At 29.5% G+C, this 17,135-nt stretch overlaps 1 protein-coding gene across 1 annotated transcript; it reads left to right on the top strand.

Moving 5' to 3' along the window:
• The first annotated feature begins 663 nt into the window (after nt 1-663).
• LOC137923101 (F-box/LRR-repeat protein 20) lies at nt 664-15,368 on the top strand. The gene is made up of 14 exons (XM_068766237.1): nt 664-836; nt 1,848-1,961; nt 2,655-2,738; nt 2,832-2,939; nt 3,544-3,641; nt 3,998-4,064; nt 6,089-6,191; nt 6,887-6,972; nt 7,400-7,582; nt 8,154-8,255; nt 8,831-8,918; nt 9,110-9,234; nt 10,870-11,025; nt 11,872-15,368. The coding sequence occupies exons 1-13, from the start codon at nt 807-809 to the stop codon at nt 10,975-10,977; spliced, it is 1,296 nt and encodes a 431-aa protein (XP_068622338.1). The 5' UTR covers nt 664-806; the 3' UTR covers nt 10,978-11,025; nt 11,872-15,368.
• The last annotated feature ends 1,767 nt before the right edge of the window (nt 15,369-17,135 follow it).

Here is a 17,135-nt window from a genome sequence, read left to right as displayed (position 1 = left end):
TCTATGTTTCAATAACCCATTTCTTCAAAATCCCAATTTATAAAGACTAAATTTAAAGGCAAACTACAAATAACTGTGTGAATGTCTTGCTAAAGTTTAATAAAATTTTATTAGGTTGTTATTACCTATATAATTAAACGTAATAAATAATAACTTTATTGTGCTACAAGGAACTAATACCGTCGATAGATCTAATGTTAGTAGTGGACAGTCTATCTCAAAATTATTACCCAATCACGAATGTTGCACGCCCGTTTTTCGCGGTAATATCATCAATTATAATGCATAAATATTCTAACTTTGCATCTATAATAGACTTTCCGTATATATTTATTCCAATCAAAAACCTATAACTTATAAATACAGTAAAAAAAGCGCAGCTGCATTGCAGAAGTTTATTTTCAGAAAATTACAGTTTTAAACAGATGGCGTCGCATATTGAGTTTGTTTATTGACAAGTGCATCAGACGTTTTCCGAGTGTGTTCAAAACACACGACTAAACCGTATATATTTAACAAAAAAATAATTGTTACATTTAATATATTAGTAAAAAATAATAGGAAACATCGACTATGTTTAAATTATTGTGACAGAAGAAAATATATACGGATAACTGTAACTTCATGTTTACAATTCTGAACGTACCTGAAGTCTAAGAACGAAAATCGGCTCCGGCCATTGTGGATTTAGAAAATCTTAATTTTAAGCCGTCCTCTTGCGCGTCACGTAGTGTCAGTGTTTCATTTTTATAACCAGTGTATCAATACAATTTGGCGCTGTGGCTAAAGTGACACCGTACCCGAATATGTCGTATTCCGGCAGGAATAAATTTGAGGTAAGTCTCATTGATTTACATATTTGTTTGTTTTCATTTTGATTGAAACAGCTGACATGTACAGTAAAAGAAGTTTAAAGCACCGGAGAACAAAGAACTTTAAGCTAAAATTGACTTTATCACTTTTGGGACATTCATATCTATATGATTCTCATAAATATTAGTTTTTAGCGGATTAATAGAAAAGAAATATGGTAAATAATATTAGTCTGTTTTCAATAAAATGGTTATTTACGTAGCTTTATCAATATTAAAATAACATCGCATTATATACGTAAAACATCGTAATGTTATTGAAAGATTTTATAAATATTTTTGCGTAAAATATGTAAGTACATGTTATTTCTTTGTTGTTTAGTGTATTGACCTCTGTTCGAACGAGCAATCAACTCGGATAATGTTTTATACCGTTATCTCGACGATTTGTGAAAATCTTAATTGGTCTACTAAATAGAATATGCCATGTGAATTAGATTTGTAGATAATGATTTTATACATCACACATTTATCTCTAATTTTTTTATAGATTTCACTTCGAATATTTTATCATAAATGTTAGTTTAGTTACATATTTAATCTTGAAAAACCTGAATACAAACAAAATTTATCCAAAATATCTTGTTTGGTTCTATTACATATTATTTTTATTTTTAAGTGGTGATAAACTAATTAGTTATTCTTTCATATTATTTGAAACTTCATTATCACAAATAGCAATTTCATTTATTAATATTATTTGCCAACTTGTTGAATTTTCAATTGTTTATTATTTTTAATAATAGGAGTGATACAGCACAATCAAAGGTAGCAATAGTTATTAAGGGAATCAAGGAAAAGGAATCAAGAGTATGGGTTTATTTTATTACAGTAAATCTAAATAGCATACTTTTAAATATGCCTATAATAATTGTGTAATGACATTACAACAATTTTTCATATAAAAATTATTGAGTTATGTTTAAAGTATGCTAATATTACATGTAAAATTTATTTTAAAAAATCTTATTACAGATAGCACGATTTTCCAGTGAAGATGAAAATCATATTAACAGGAAACTTCCAAAGGAGTTGCTTCTTCGGATATTATCATACTTGGATGTGGTTTCTCTCTGCCGTTGTGCACAGGTACAGTTTGTACTTTAATTAATTTGTAATTATTTATTTACATAAGATAAAAACTTATTGCTGTAAATTTTATCAAACCTGAATTTGAAACTTACTCATAAAAATCCTTTCTGTATACAAATATGTGAGTTATATTTAAAATTTTAATTGCTTAAAGAACTTATTGTAATAAAGTAGTGGATTATATCAATTTTTTAAAGAAAAATGAGACAGTTACTTGTAAAGATTTTTAATTTTCTTTTCTGAATTAATATGACATTTATTTAATGTGTAGGATTAATTTCTAGTGAGGTCGAACTAAATGTATTACAAATAAATTGCAATGTTTTGGTGTATTGTTATATCTTGTGTAATATTACACAACCTAATTTATTTAAAACATTTTGACTACATTTATCACAACTAAAAATTTATATAATCTATGCAAAACATCTTCACTATCATCTAAACATTCCATCTGCAAGGACAACCTCTATAACTATTTATGCCTTTTTAAGGAAACCCAATGAAGTGTTAATGATTAATGAGAATGCAATGGGACATAATACAAATTTTAATTTGTGAAAAGGAATTTCTTTTCTTATTGCCAATGTTTTTCTTCATACATGGAATATATAGTCTTCATCTTGGTCATTGAATTAACCACCTTTTACATTAACTTACTGATGACCTTGACTATTTGTTGTATCATAGGTATCAAAACTATGGAACATATTGGCTTTGGATGGCTCCAACTGGCAGAGGATAGACTTGTTTGACTTTCAGAGAGATGTAGAGGTAAAAATTTGCATAATTTTGGATTTTTTCAAATACAAGTGCTTTATTATGATTTAATGTTTAATTATAATAATTACTAATAAATATTTAAAGGGACCTGTAATAGAAAATATATCACGAAGATGTGGAGGATTCCTTCGGCAGCTATCACTACGTGGATGTGAAAGTATAGCAGATGGCTCTATGAAAACACTTGCACAGGTAAGAGTACTTTTACATAAAGTAATGAGAAGAATGAATCCATGTATAATATTTTTTTATTTTTATTTAAACTGTACTAGATTTCACAAATTGCATAGTTCTACCTTTGTCTGAAAGCTTGTCTTTTTCTGAAAGTTTTATGGGAGCAGTGCTGTTGTAACCTTTTGCAATTGTATCAGCCTAAAATGTATGTAACTATCCTCTAGCCCTTTTTACCTTTTTTGGTCTCTTCAGATTTTCTATGCTCCCTCCTCCATACAATACTCTTCATTAGATTCTTTGATAGAAGAATTAGTAGGGTATGCTGTCTACATGACTCGTTACATTTGGTGTCAAAACCATCTAAAATGCGTCTTTCTTTTGCCTTGTACAAGATTTAAAAACCAGGTTTTGTAGGTGTACAAAAATGTGTAGAACATGCATTGGTTTCACTGATGCTTTTGCGAATTTCCCTGTTTTTCCAACAAACTGCAGTTTTAGCAATTTTTTTATTGTTTCTTGTGCTCTATATATAAATATTAAGGACTTTTTCTCAAATCATCATTTTCATATGTTTACAATTTTAGATAAAAATGTTTTTAAACAGTATTTTATCATTTTCCAGTCCTGCCCAAACATAGAAGACTTAAATCTGAACAAATGCAAAAAATTAACTGATCAAACATGTCAAGCTCTTGGCAGAAGGTGCAGTAAATTGCAAAGGTACAATGTGCATATTCACTTTATATTTTTATTTGCTCAGTGTCAGTTTTCAGTTATAAAACCGAATTTACCCGAAAATAAAGTACTTTATTATTAATAAGCGACTACAAGCTAAGGATTGTTGATTGCACAGTGTGACCACATTCTCATACTTTAATGTGATTGTTTATGTTTACTCTACCACTTGCCGGGACTGATTCTATTTGCTCTGTCTGTGTATTTTTAATGTTTTCTTTTTACTTGCTGCCTTTATCTACATTGATTACTTATACATAGATATTTATATGGCATGAGTTAGTAATATAAAACATTGACAAATCGATTACTTACCATATTCTGTTATATTTTTTTTCCAGAATAAATCTTGACTCCTGTTCAACTATGTCGGATATTTCTTTAAAAGCTCTTTCAGACGGTTGTCCTGTGAGTTGATTTTGTTATACTTTCAATACTTTGTTTAACTTTATAAATATGAGTGTTAACTAAGATGAAGGGATATACATTTAAAAAAAAAAATAGTCTCATTAAAAGATTTAAAATTCATACTTATAATTTTATTAAGGGGATTTGAAAGCAATGTTGCTTCTGTCGACATATCGAGCGACATCATGTCGCTCTGGCATTGAAAATTTGTATTCCAGATAGGCAATCCAGCAATAGGTTGTTGATAATGATAGTGAATATATTGATTAGGAATAAAAACTTGTTAAAATTGTTTTCGTGTGAATTCAACTTAAGAAAGAGTCATTACTTTCTGGTCCCCCTATAGTATCAAAAATGGTCTCTTTGGTCTACAATTAGTATATAATAAGCACATATTCAATTTTAGCTTTGTATCTTGCAACAATGGTTTTGGTTCGTAACTAAGCAACTTTCCTCTCATTTTTGGGTAAATTTAGTTAGATATAGATTTAATTGTAGTCTGTGTTTATCTGTCTGTTTTTTTTGTCTGTGAATTGGATTGTTGTTTATCATTGAGATTCCTATATCTGCAATGAAAAACTAGGACCAAAACACTGCTTTGTTCAAATTTGAGAAAGAATTGATAAAATGACTGATCCAACTGTAAATGTGACAGTGTGTCTGATTTTATACACAATTTTAATTAGTACAAATGTAAAGCACAACACTTTTGGGAAAACTTTATTAAGATTGTTTTTATTTATTACGCAGGATGTGCTACAAATGTGAAGATACCTATATCACGTATTTTTAAAATGACTACCATTTAAAAATATTAATAATATTAATGCACTTAGTAATGGTCTTCCTTTTACTATAAGCCAATATGCCTTTATATTCTACTTGTTTCTTTAATTTTTTACGCTTTTGTTACTGTATGTGTTCCCTTTTTTATCTTTTAGACAAAAAATCATACCACAATGACATAATTTTGAAAAAAAGAAAAGAATATTTATTAATGTTTAATTTTAAAAAATATTGATTTTCTGCAGTTTGTCACTACTTGCCCTATGACCTGATTTAGGCTTGAATCATGACACACCTATATAATATACAGTTTTATGAACATTTGAATTTTGGATAAATTGAGTGAGATTGGTATATTCTCAAATGGGGTAGTCCACATTTTCTGTATGTTTTAAATATTAATTTATTATGTAAGAACCATATTGTAATTTATACAAATTAAAACTTGCATATATTAGTGTAATATAGCCTTTTTCGTGTAATATTTTTTAAAGTACATCTTTAATAATATATGATTACTGTGGTATAATTTAAAATCTTATATGAAAAACACCAATATACTTATGATAATTACAAGATATAAAAATAAACTCGTTTCATTTCGTCTTCAAAAAGTTTAATTTTTTATGGTTATGCATGCAAGATAAAGTTCCACAAGATATATCAGACCTTCAGTTTCCTAGTTTTGTACCATAAATTTAAAGTATACTATTAAATAAATTTTATTATAACATTCAACAGTTTTTAGTTGATCAGAATTTGTGAGACGGTTTTGTTGACTCATTTACATGGTCGATATTATAATGAACACGTAAATAATTGATAAATTTTATTTAAAAACAACAACTGTTGAGTTTCTAGTTGGGCTCTTCTCAACAGATCAAGAGTCGGTGGTAAAATAATCGACCATTCAAAAGTGCCTACTTGAATAAAAATATCTTGAAAAAAGTTTTAAGGTCTTTATATAATTATTGGCGTTCCACCTTTGTATCATAACTGTCATTAAATTTTGTTATGGCTTATTTGATGCAACCGTAATTTTTCGTTCATATTTATAATAGTTATAAGAGGCTGTCAGTAAACTAATTTGAGGCTTATTAGGTTTTACATAAAATAAAAACAAAGAAATTAATAATTTTAGTATTATCACATAGATTATTTTAAGTGGATATGGTCAGGTAACATGTAAAAATAAGTTTCATTTAATGATTTATATTTCTAACAATTTTTTTTTTCAGTTATTGACACATGTAAATGTGTCGTGGTGCAAATCAATTACGGATAATGGTGTTGAAGCCTTGGCTAGAGGTTGCCCTAAATTGAAGAGCTTTATTTGTATAGGTAAGTGTATAAATATTGTAATGAAATAATTTAAAATTAAAAAACAAAAATATTTCAATACCACTGCCAGGTTAATGATATTAGCACATTGTTGTTTTGGCTCTTTTTAACAGATTTTTGTTTAACATATCTCCAATATACATTAATTGAACAAATCTTTTCATTGAATCAATGTATGCGGTTAAATTAATGAAAAATTAAACTAAGACATATATTGATGTAAAAAAAATATAAATCAATATTATTACATACTGCCCCGGCAGACTTCATACTGTAAAAAGTTATTGAAATGACAAAGTTCGGTAAACAGATAATAATTTAATACATAGTGATCTCATGATTTATTTATTAAATGTCTTATTAAATTACAATTAAGAAACAAATACGAAATAAATTTTACATTTAGCACAAGTCTAATAACGTGATTATATGTGCTATGAGATGCACAATTTAAAATTTAAGATTATACGTGTTATGAGATACACAATTTAAATAGATCACATCCAAACACTTGCAGTTTGTATAGGAAGGGAAAAGTTATTTTTTTATTATTTTTTGTTTTTATCTTGATGAGAACTTTCCTCGTGCTTCAACAAATAACACATTTAGCGATTAATTATTATCATATATATAGATATACAGAAAAAAGTTATACATAATAAAAACATATGCATGTACATGTTATATTTTATTAGGCTGCAAAAATGTGAACGACAAAGCCGTGTCAAGTCTAGCCACTCATTGTCCAGATTTAGAAGTCCTCAATGTACAGGGTTGTGATGTGAGTATAATTTGTCTATTATCAGTAATAATATTTTCAATAATACATTTCAATTACTACCATACTTTGTATCCTTTTGATATTTATTCTCTTTCTAGATCCTATCCCTAGAAACAGTGTATTAGTAATGTATTTTTAAATTGACAATAGATAGAGCTTAAGAGAAACGACAGGAATTATTAAAAGTAGGTATTAATACAGACAGTATTTTTTGTGGGCGCAAGTTGTATCTCCAAGGAAAATATTTGGATTTTTTCTATAACGACAAAATTATTTTATAACATTCTATTTTCAAAAGTTTTGTTTTTAAACAATAAAATTTAATTAGGTTATTCCCCTAAAATGCATGAGCTAAGAGAGAGATGTTTCAAAAGGAATTTGCAAGCATTTTCAAAAGAAATTTTTTATAATATATTTAATTATCCAGAACCTGACGGACGAATCGATATCGAAGCTGGGTGGTGGTATGCGCCGATTATGCGTGTCTGGCTGTACTAGGCTGACGGACGCAGCCCTGGCGGCTGTCGCAGCTCATTGTCCTGCCCTCGTCACTTTGGAGCTGGCACAGTGCAGCCAGCTCACTGACGCAGGCTTCCAGGCGCTTGCAAGGGTAAGATTCATTACACCTTGGATGCAAAATGTCCTTCACGGCATTTTTAATCTGGCTACGAATATGACATCATAAGTTTGATATGTGTTTGATTAATTATTAACTGTCCAAACATTAAATGTAAAGTATATTGTGTATCTTAATTCACTATATCTTTTAAAAAATTATAAGCAACAATTTACTTATATATAATGAGGAAAGGTGATATACAGTTAGCGTTCGTGTATAATAATATAGTTATTGAGTGGACGAACACATAATAGTTAAATAAATAAAGGTAGACAAACCAAACATTGAAGACTTAAAAGACTTTGACTTAGTCCAAGAACTCTTATTAATTTAAACGAAAAATACAGGTTTTTGTAGGTATATATATATATATATATATGTATATATATACTTTCTTTAACTGTTGCTCACATGCATGGTGGTGCAAAAGAAGAAAATAACATTAAATGACTATATTTTAGTTACAGATTTATGACTATAAGTTTTTTATACAATACTTTTTATTCATAAATTATGGCCTTTTTAACTGATTCTTAGACGTCCATTTGTTTATTTGACACAGAATTGCAGGATGCTCGAGCGTATGGATCTAGAGGAATGTGTTCTGATAACAGACACAACATTGGTTCATCTATCAATGGGTTGCCCGAGACTTGAGAAGTTGGTTAGTAGTTTTTCAATTTAAAAATCACATAAAGACAGATTTCAGCAATATTATCTAAATTATCGCACATGTATAATAATATATTTGATTGACTGAACGAGACAAGTAATGGAATGGTACCTATTTTACAATAAAACAAACATAGGGAGACAAACCAAACATTTGTAAGATTTTAAAAAGATAGTCCAATTGACACATATTCAAATTGAAAATATATTTATTATTCAAGCAAGCATTTTTGCACACGTTCTATTAAAATTGTTTGCTCATTTTAAGTCAAATTTAAAAATGTTTAATGTGATATCAACCATGCTAATATATATATTAGCAATTAAAGAAGACCTTTGTTGAAGGCCAACCTGAAAAACAAACTTGTTACAGATAAGGTATAAAATTATAATTCATGTCAAATTAAAGTATCTACTGTTAATTAAGGATTAAGTGTCGGTAATAAAGTCATATTCAAGTAATGTTTATTAACATTAAAATCACTAACAAATAAATTAATAAAAACTGCAGTAGTTAATTTTAAAGAAGATATTTATGAATAAAGCAATAATTTTATTTCTTTTCAGACACTCTCCCACTGTGAATTGATAACCGACTATGGAATTAAACAGTTGTCTATGTCTCCATGTGCCGCAGAGCATCTTACCGTTTTAGGTAAATAATTGTATATTGTGTATATATTTGTTCAATGCCTATTATGCAAGAAATATTATTTTTAAAATAGATTAATTTGTAAGATTCAAACTTAATTCGATTATATATCAATTATTATATATTACATATATTTATGATATAATACATAATCAAGCTATTACAACTGTTGATATGTGTAATTATATTTTCAGGTTTAGATAATTGCCCCTTGGTGACTGATGGGGCTTTAGAGCATTTAACTTCGTGTCATAACCTGCAGCTTATTGAATTGTATGACTGTCAGATGGTAACAAAGAATGCGATACGAAAACTAAGGGTATGTGAAATTTTTAAATTAAAAAAAGTTTTAAATTACGTATTTATTTTTCATTCACAAAAACACGGAAAAATACCATAATCGCCAAGGCTTGCCAGGCAGGTTGGCGATCGCAGTGCGGTGTTATGGTACACAAAGGACGATGCTAACTATGCCAAACTTGTTTGTAGTGTGGCAATCCTATATAATTAATGCACAAAGTGTGGATTATATAAGATCGTATCCCAGAAATCGAATCCGCGATTTACGATTACAAATCTCAATCCACTAGCACTAACCAAAAATACGTAATAAAACACAATTATTTTAAGACTAAATAAATTAATGACAAATAAATGCAATCAATCTAATACTTCTCTTACTAATCTTGTCATCAGTGTTCACTACCAATTTCCTCCTCAGTGTTACAATACCACATCTCGAATATGTATCCTATCTTGTACGAGGTACATTCAGAATTTACATTTTATTAAAATATGATAAAGACATAGACACGATAGTTTCACTGGTGCTTTTGTGGAACCCTCATGTAGAGTGAGAGGATCAAAAACATACTTTCTTTAACCATTTTACTTAAATTCTAGGCATTTACATTCTCCGTATTATTAGTTCAGCGTCATAATCTCCATTGGAAAATCTAATACAGTACATTTTTCAAAATTTATTAGATATACATACATATACATATACATACATGTAGGACAATTTTTTTTATTAAATGTAGTAATGTTATAATTGGTAAACGGTGTGTAAGATGATATCTAAACCACGCCTGTATGAAAGAGATAGATGTATGCGGAAGTATAGCTCTGACTTTCACGACGACGCTGCCATTGTGTAAGACGTATTAAGATTTTCTTTCCATTAACCTTCTAACTGCCAAGCTGTTTTGGCCATGACTTCCCCAGGTGCCAAATGGAAATATCAAGTGTTGTTTGTGTGAAAATTTGGGATCTTTACATTCTATGAATGAATATAACACATTATGTATATCATTATGTACTGAGACCGCCGGCGACCTTCATGGCACTTAAAGGCAACAGAATACTCGGAGTGCCATGAGGTCGCCGGCGGGTCACGTTTTTGTAACACAGAAAACACGATAGGTTTTTAAAGCCAGCTTTGAAATATGAATAAATTGTAAATTCAATACAAAGAAAGGTTTCTATATACATATTCTTATGTAAATTTTATATAAAAAGTGAGGCCGCCCGCGGTCTCATTGGCACCCATGGTAACCGCTTCTAAAACATGCTGCAAATCATAAACCATCCCGTGATCCAGTTGCTAGGTGCCTAATGAAGCTAATAATTACCGGAGGGTCGGAAAAAAAAATATTCCTTAGATGTACAGATGAAAAATTGTGAGGTAGCCGGCGGCCCTCACGGCACCTATCGTTGGGTATCGTGAGGTAGCCGGCGGTCCTCATGGCACTTAAAAGGTTAAAATTAGTTTGAATACTAAATTGTCGCCTATCATTTAGACACACCTTCACTTACACTACCATAATTACTAATAATAGTAATCTGTGCTGCAATGCCTAATTAGTAAAACCAGAATTTACCTGCAAAATCTGGAAAAAATGATTTCGGAAATAACGCACGTTTATTTACTTGTCAATTTATTTGTTTACAGAGCCATTTGCCCAACATAAAGGTGCACGCGTACTTCGCGCCCGTGACGCCGCCGGTGGCTGGAGGAGGCGCGAGGCCGCGGTACTGCCGCTGCTGCAACATCATATGAGAGCGGCTCTAGTGGCGCCCGATTTCGCCGCACGCCGCATGCCTACACGTGGGATTTGTTTACAACTAAACTAAAAAAAATTCTCTCCCTACCATCTCTCCGACTTTGCTTGTACTATCAATGAAGCTATCTCCTCCTATCTCTTTTTGTTAGTTCTATTTAATATTTGACTTTATTTTTATATCAATCATCATTATGAGATAGAAATAAAATAACTATATTTTTAAGTGCAACCGATGGCTGTCTAACAGCCGAAGGATCCACGAGTGGCGACCATGAGCCGGCAAACGCAGCGTAGGTAGGGCATCCGACTTAATTAAAGATGCGAGTAGTTGACCGGTCATATTAGCAGTCTTTGAGTAAGGCCTACGCCTTGCAGTGGTAAAGTATCCTAAAAAGTTGATACTTTTACTGAAACTGCTCACTTATATGGTGTATACTCATTTCAGCCACAGGACGTCCACTGTTGGATTTTGGCGTCCGTCGCACATTTCCCAATAGGACCGGTTTAAAGCGGCCTGCATTAAGCCTCTTCGAACGTATCCTGAGGTCAGACCTCTTGCGCAGCGCAATTGTCAGTCTGTTATCTCCATTCCAAAACCTTTAGGCCCCAGCGGCTATTTGCCATGAGTGCCCCGTGGCTTATCTACTCACTGCCACTTCAATTTGCCACCTACCTAACCTGTTACCTCACTTCGTCGGATCTTTTTGTTCCATTTCAATAACTTGTTATTATTTTAATATGTTTATAATTTCGAATATAATTGGTTTAAACCCTGCATTTGATCGGGCATAAGGAAGCTTCCATTGCTAGATTTAAAAAAAAAGTACAAATGAGCATTTGTAAGCTATGGGTTTCATTCGCTAAATTTTCAAAAATCCATTTTGTTACAGGTCTCCTTTCACGAAGCTCATCGTACATTTGGGTCCAGGCTGTTTACTTCACTGAAACGGTCTCCATGTTGTGGTCTCCGACTGAATTAGACCGAGGAATGATTCAAGGAAAGTAACCTTCCATATGGGTATTGAATCCAGATTTCTCAAAATTCTTTCATTCATCTTCATAGTTGAGATCGGAACAAATAAATTTGGGAATATATTCGAAACGAAATGTTTTTAATGAAGAAGTGGAAAAACTGAATTGTCTGACATTATAAGAATCTAAATGTTAAAATCAAGCTCTTAATGTTTTATTGTCTTGAATAATCACCGCAAAGTTACATAACACTATACTAACATGCTTAGATAATTCTTCTGTAACTATAAGATTCTATATTACATGTAATAAAAAATAAGACAACATATAATTGTTCTGTGGAAGCACTTAGGAAATAGTTGCAGTGATATTTAAATCAATAGCTGTTTAAAAAAACCGGCAAATGTTATTCTAATCTGCGTCTATGTTACTGGTAATTAACAAGAAAAATCCATGCATGACTATATTAGTAGGAAGAAAAAGATATATACTAATTTTATAATTATAAGGATTTATGGCATTTGAACATAAGAAAACTTATCACGTTTATTCTATCGTGAAGAACTTAGGACTCTGCCATGAGGTATGTTATGTGTTCATATTCTTCTCTAGTTGTATTTTAAATATAAATATATAATCGTATTTAATGAACTTAGAAAAACATACAATAATTCATAAAATCCGTCTCATAAACAATTCTAACAAATAGAAAGGTGATCATATAAAAAAGTGCAAAGTTTTGGAACGATTCATCTATATACGCTTAATATTTGAATTTATAATGTAATAAATACTTCATTGTTTTACAAAAATATTTTACAATGTAAAGTATAGTGAGCTATATGCTGTGATGGGGGAATCTTGGAAGTAGGAGGTAAGGTTTAATAGAAAATATCTGAATGATATTTGAACACATTATTTTTTCGTATCTTAAAATTCAGAAAAAAGGTATATACAATCAAATGATCTAAGATATAAATTATCGATTGGTATATTTATTATTTTTTTAACAAACAATGTAACATTATGCCTACAATGTTTAAAATAAGTCCTACATGTAACAGATTGTAATTTAACCTAAATAGAATGCAGTGTTATTTACATATGACGTATTTTTCATACAGCACAAAATATATTTGGGCATTTGTAATGAACATTTGCAGAAATCGAATAATCTGATGCATATTGGCTGCGAAGCTATAGAGGCGGCTATAATAAAGTACGAATAGATAGAATTACAAGAGATGTGTATTTTCCCAAAAGCAGGTTTAATTTGTCGTAGCAGTCGCATAAGCAGATATTACCTTTCATTTGGCCAAACGAAAAAAGTTTAGTAGAATGTTTGAAATATTTTGTATTAAAAATACAAAAGTAAACCTATAAAAGTTCTTTCCAGGCCAATGCTGTAAAATTCCGAATATTCAATTTCTGTTAATAATAATTTTTTTTAAAATTCCTGTTTTAACTTTAAATATTGCCGAAAAATAATTTCGAACATTGTAAGAATTTAATAAAAACAGAAAAGTTGTAAGATTAGAACTTTAAATGTAGACAGTAATTAGTTTTTCAATGCTTGCTGTAGTTATTATGTACCAAAAATTAATTGTATTGAACATACATTTATAGTTAAATCAAGTTTGCAGCAATGTTTCTATTAAGTAGCATTTTTAATGTTAATTTTATGACTAAATTACCTATTTGCCATAATATCTAAATAGAACCTAATGAAATCTCACGTTACCTTAGTCTCAAACTGCATGTTTAAAAAGTCTGTCCTTAGGAAATAATATAAAAATCCAATTTGTTTAAATATGTTTAACTTACAAAAGATTGATTGTTATATTTTACTAAAAATTGTTATGGTTTCGGTGATTATTAATAGTAATTGTGTAATTCTGCATTTTCAATTGTACAAAAAATATGTAAACATTTCAATAGCCATGGTTCATTTCATCATATAATTTTTTAACAATGCATTAATTATTTCAGGGATTTGAACGGGTTTAGGACCATAATATTGTAATCTTCATTAACATAGCTAAAATTAATTTGGTTTACAAAATATTTTTTTACCGCTTATCTAGTATTAAATGAGTAGCCTGTACGCTATTAATAGTGAAGTAATCACATGTTACAATTATATTGTGTACTTTCTTCATTTACAGGTATGAATATTAAAAAAGAAACACAAATGGAAAAATATTTTGTCGATTGAGTACACCCAAATATTTTTTACACGATTTTGAATAATCCAGTTCATCAATAATAGTATAATCATGAATGTAATCTTAAGCTGGATGTCAATAGTTATAAAAGTAACTTTTGAAATAAAAACAGAACGGCTGCTTAAAACAGACTATATATATTATGCATATAACAAGAAAAAATCAACCAAGCTCCCTAATAATGAAAGTAATTCTTCAAACTAAACACTTACAGATCTAAATATATCTATAATAATATTTTTAGCCCGGTTCAATAAAGTGGCTATAAATAGTTGCAAAAGTAATTTTTGTTTTCAATTATATTTGGTACTTATGGATTGAATTTTCACTGTACACTTATGTAAAAGTTAATTGTTTATATTTCATAAACACATATATGTATTTATTATAATATTACTTCTTTTCTCTTACTTTTTTGGAAAATATGTTTTTTTTTTTCTCTTCACAATATCTGTCAGATGTATTTGTTTTAAACGATTATTTGAACATTTTTCTCCAGGAAAGTATGAACCATGTAAAAAAGTTAGGTGTACTCTAACATCATTTACCTCCTATATATTTAGTAATTAAAACGATAAATTTTGATCAAATGTATGTTATTGTAGGTTGGCTATACATTTCATGTATATGTATTAATTTTTAATTATGTGAGTAATGGACTGTTTCATATGAGTAAATTAAAAAAATGTATGGCTTTATAGTGTACTAAGTAGCAAAATGTACATGTTCAAAAAAATTCTTACTCATAATTGAAATAGCAGTAATTTCAAGTGAAATTATAAAATAAATTTAACTCTTAACGTATTCGCGCCCAAAGTACAATATTAAAAATATAATGTACTAACTTTATAATGAGCTTTTTTCTTTATATGTTTGCACCATCTCGTGGTAAGTAGTAACAAAACAGAAACGCATCCAAGACCAGCGCTAGTCAAACAAACAAAATCAAATCTTGCGAACAAATTGTCGCAGCGGTCTCCCACAGATCTTTACGTCTTCTTGATACTTGACGTTATTGAAACAGGTACTATCAACTTAAGAATAAATAAATTTACAAAAGTGTGACTAATAATGATCATTGTTTAAGTACATAGATATATTGCGTATTCAGTTGCTAATAAGACATTTTCAATCTGTATTTGAAATTGTTTTGAATGTGACTCAATTGTAGTGTACAAGATCTTCAAATATACAGCAATGAAAATTTAAATATCTTTTATTAATTCACCTAAATTCTTTTCGCTAATTTTACGAATCACCGATTTGAACAATATGTCACTTACATATCGAATATTTGGCTACAGCGTTAGTATTTACCATTATATTTTATTATCACTATAATTTGAAAAATTGATGATGTTAAAAACTAATTTAGGAACATAATTTATAGGTATCGATAAAGTACACGGTGATATATAATTTATTGTGTTGACGATAAATAGAAACATTTCTCGACAACGATTAACGCTTCAATCTTATTTTTCAAAACAAAATTTCGTAGTTCTTTAAAAATGCTCGTATATTTTTGCCAAAATAAGATTATTTTAATGAAATTTATAATAGCAAAAGAGCAGTGCAAACGACAGTTAAAAGAAATAAAAATTATGTTAATAAATTATAGAACATTAAAATTGTACAAATGTAAAGTTGTATATAATAATTATACATAAAACAGACAATATATGTGTGTGTAAAGCTAAGTATTAAACGTAAGATAAATTTTAAGTAAATATATTTTCCTAACTATAAGAAGTATAGTGCCTTGTGAATCTAGAAAAATTGTATTTGACCAGAAACAAGAATTTTCATTGGAATTATTTTCTTCGATGATAGATGGCGTTATTTCTAGCAATGTAAAATTTAAAAATATCAACCCTATTATAAATAAATAAACCAAAATTAATGTTCAGAAGTTTTAAGATTTAACAATTTTTACGTAATGACACTCACTGGGTGTAAGTAACAGGTTTGCTGTCTAATTTTGATCATTAAAATCTTAATCCCTTAGGTTTCTGTGTAATTTCATTTGCACAAACATGATTAAATAATAATACTTGGGCACTCACACGGGAAATAACGAAATACTTATTATTACATAATTTGACGTCAGTATGCTTGCAACAACATAGTTATTGGAAATTGATTTTATGATAACGTATTGTCATCTGTGTTGAGGCAGATAGTATTATAGACGCTATAAATAATTTAAAATATTTTGATGCGAACATGGTACATTAGTATAATATGAATTGGTAATTCTTGAATTCTGTGATCCGTTCGGTTTACTACTGGTTTATTATAAATGTAAGCACGCCGAAGTGATAAATTTACAAAAGTATTCCTTTTTTATGTAAAAGATTATTTTATAACTTTTTAATTTCAATTAATTAGTAGTCATAACTAAAATCAAATTTTTAAATTTTAAAAACTTTGAAATGGGCTTCGATTAAGTTTCCGCTAAGTCTGAGTGCTTTGTGTGTTCTTCTATGAAGTAACATTTATAAGCTCATGGTTTAAATACACCATCGACAAAGTCTTACTCATCTCCGCATAGCGGCAGCTAACGGCCAATGGGCGGCTTGCAATGTTGCCAGCACACTAATATTTAAAGAGTTCTGGGGTAATTTTAAAATCTCTCCTGTTTCAAAATTTCGTTTATAACTTCATTAAAAACTTCTTTTGTATAAATTACATAAAAGCGGTATCTTTATGAATCTATAACTATTACATTATTGCATTAAGTCCAATCAGATGTGTGAAAATAATAATTTTATGCGCATTTACTTAAAAACTGTTATTATTTTGTAAAGCTACATTTACGCCAATTAAATGACTTACATCTTATTTAAATGATTAAAATATAAATTGCGTAACTTGTAATTTTCCTTATTGTGGAAACTGAAAACATTGTGCTGTTAACTTCGTCAGTTTTGATCTGGTTGGCGTGCGGTTGTAAG

This window comes from Battus philenor, unplaced genomic scaffold (genome assembly GCF_028537555.1).
Source record: "Battus philenor isolate CCGP_79_NKW_IND1 unplaced genomic scaffold, ilBatPhil1.0.hap1 SCAF_20, whole genome shotgun sequence".
Classification (NCBI taxonomy): Eukaryota; Metazoa; Arthropoda; class Insecta; order Lepidoptera; family Papilionidae; genus Battus; species Battus philenor.
Note: the sequence above shows the minus strand (reverse complement) of the source record. Positions and strands in the feature narration are given on the sequence as shown.

Excerpts from the sequence above, each read along its gene's own strand:
- LOC137923101 (XM_068766237.1), top strand. The coding sequence starts at position 807 with ATGTCGTATTCCGGCAGGAATAAATTTGAG. Across the intron at positions 2,940-3,543 it reads CTATGAAAACACTTGCACAG|TCCTGCCCAAACATAGAAGA; the intron begins GTAAGAGTACTT and ends ATCATTTTCCAG. Across the intron at positions 9,235-10,869 it reads ATGCGATACGAAAACTAAGG|AGCCATTTGCCCAACATAAA; the intron begins GTATGTGAAATT and ends ATTTGTTTACAG.